Source organism: Bidens hawaiensis, unplaced genomic scaffold (genome assembly GCF_021521415.1).
Source record: "Bidens hawaiensis isolate Kalapana, Puna unplaced genomic scaffold, B.hawaiensis_p1.1 tig00009196_1, whole genome shotgun sequence".
Taxonomy (NCBI): Eukaryota; Viridiplantae; Streptophyta; class Magnoliopsida; order Asterales; family Asteraceae; genus Bidens; species Bidens hawaiensis.
Window position 1 is genome coordinate 710,682 of NW_027491680.1, and position 2,586 is coordinate 713,267.

General features: G+C 35.2%; 1 protein-coding gene across 1 annotated transcript; it reads left to right on the top strand.

Moving 5' to 3' along the window:
• Positions 1-201: 201 nt before the first annotated feature.
• Positions 202-624, top strand: LOC143531646 (RAF-like serine/threonine-protein kinase PRAF). Its single transcript, XM_077026899.1, has one exon. It carries the CDS (start codon positions 202-204, stop codon positions 622-624), a length of 423 nt encoding a protein of 140 aa, XP_076883014.1.
• Positions 625-2,586: the final 1,962 nt, after the last annotated feature.

The window sequence follows — 2,586 nt, forward strand, 5'->3', positions numbered from 1 at the left end:
ATTTTTCATTTAATTGCATACCGAAGATCTAGGCTAATATGTTAAATTTAAACAACAAGTAGGAAATCTTATTATCTTAAATAAATTCCTTGGAAGCCAAGATACAAATATGTAAACCTTATCAGAGTATAACATGCATGCATGGTATATATATAAAGGTACTTGGTTCCCAACTTATTTTTCATACAATCAAAAACACCCATGGCAACATCATCAAGTTCCAACAACAAGAAGATCAAATTCCACTACGGTTATGGCGGCACAATCACACCCGGTAAGAACAGTCGCAAACTCCGTTACAAAGGCGGCACGAATGGGATTCTGAAAGTTGACCGTGGTATTACTTACACGGAGCTCGTGGTTAAGTTGTGGGACGTGTGTGGACCGTCTATGAGTTTGAGGTGTACATTGCCCTATGATGATCTTGACTCGTTAGTTCATGTCGAGTCTGATGAGGATCTTGCTTATGTTCTTGAAGAATATGATCGATGTGGGGATCAGGATTTGAAGATTCGGGTCATTCTTGACGACACATTAAGGATATGTTGGGCTAATGATGAGTTGTACTGTTTCCGTCCTAAGGATTTTCTAATGCAAGTCCACGTAATCGAGGAGAGTCGTTGATGGTTCAACAAGAAGTTCACATGCATGTTTGTTGACAACTGATGTTTCTTGATAGTTTTATGTTTGTTTCTTGAATGTTTGAATTTTAGAATGTTCATTGTTTGTGTATAAGGTTTAATAAATTGGATTGAACAAGTTTTTATTGATTTCATGATTTCTTACACCAAGATGTAAAGATTTAATATGTAAACTCATGTTTCGTAAAATCGTTAGTACCAATTACGAACGCAACTAATCAAATGCATGTCCTATGTAGATAACATTAGTGGTCTGTATGGTGTTTGGATGTGATTATAGTGTTATATGAGGTCTCCTAGAGTAAAGAAGTTAATTTGTCACCAAGAAAGACAGTTATGGTACGAGTTTTTGTACTCGCTTTAATGTTTTTAGGCTGAAATATACACACTTCATATCTTTTAGAGTTACATGTATGATATATTGTTTTATGTACATTGTGTTATACGAACCATAATTACAACAACATAGCATCTCACGAATAGCAAAACTATTAGGAACCTTAATTAAAATAGTCATTAAAAAAAATAAGTTAAATCAAATAGTCAAGAGAATATAAGAAAAATAAACAAAGAAGAAAAGAACGAACGAACTGCATTCAACATTCTCGTTGGGTTTGCAATTTTGCATTGTAGTAAATTAGTCATTAGGCTATGCGTAATGGGCGCCAGTTTGGGTGATTTTTGGGCTAGAAGGGTGCGAACACCCCCCCCCCCCCCGGCGATATGTGGGCGAAATGGGGCGGGGTTCTTTTTCACCGGATCTTCCTTTCTTTTTATACATATAATGTGTGTGGGTGATATATATACATATATATTATTACTATTGTAGTCCCTACATCATTACACCCCAAAAACAAATTCTCACCCCTTGCTGACGGGGCGCCACATGGCGCAAAACGCTCCAATTTGTAGCCCCTCCACTACGCATAGCCTTAGAGATGTACTGTAGTTAAGTGGTTTAGAGCCTATGGGCTTTAATATTATAGTAATTGGGCTATACAAAAGTCGGCTTTCTAGTAATGTACATATAGATTTTTTGGCCCAATCCAGTTTATAAGGAAAAAAAGGATTGATTCGGTTTGGAACCAATTTTATCTGGTATAATTCGGTTATATCCGGTTTAAATGAAAGAGTTTTTTTAAACTGATTACGAGTTGTGATTCAGTTCGAGTTCAAACTGGTTCTAGAGCGGTTTGGTTTAGTGCCCATTTTTATTTGCTCAATTGACAAGGATTTCGATGGCAACGATTTCAAATGATGAATCTACCGCTTCATGCACTTCTTTAATATAGATGAAACTCCATAAAGTATGAAGTTACATCATTTTTCATTCACTTGAAAGGTGATGCACTTCAATGACATTAGTCCATGAAGACCATAGGAGTGATAGTCGCTGAGTTACCTTGGTGGAATATGTGCGAGCAATATTGAGTAGGTTCTCAATTGCAATGTTCGAAGATTTCATGGAAAACCCTGCCTCGAAAACTCATACATGTTTGCTAAAGGAATACTGCCATTCTTTTGATTTTATAGTGAATAAATAGATCATTCAAGTTGTCCGTTTCATATCATACTGCGATTTTCATACTCTAATTCATGTAGAATAGTTTGATCATATATTTAGTAATAGAAAACAAAATAGAAAAAATTAAAACATATATACTAAGAAACAATGCCCAAAACATATATAAACTCTAAAAAAAGTGACTTGTAATCCTTATTGGGTTCATATCATGTTGCCATCACGCATGCCCTTGGTTTGCATTACATAGCACTATTATTGGCCCCTAGAAATTGAACCACACATTAAAATTGACATGACATGACATGGCACATACCTACTTACAATTTGTGCATTTATTTCCTCTTTCAACACTTCATTGTACAATTGGGACAATTTTTAATTTGCTTTTGTGATCAATCATCTAAATCAAATATTTCAAAA

Excerpts from the sequence above, each read along its gene's own strand:
- LOC143531646 (XM_077026899.1), top strand. The coding sequence starts at position 202 with ATGGCAACATCATCAAGTTCCAACAACAAGAAGATCAAATTCCACTAC.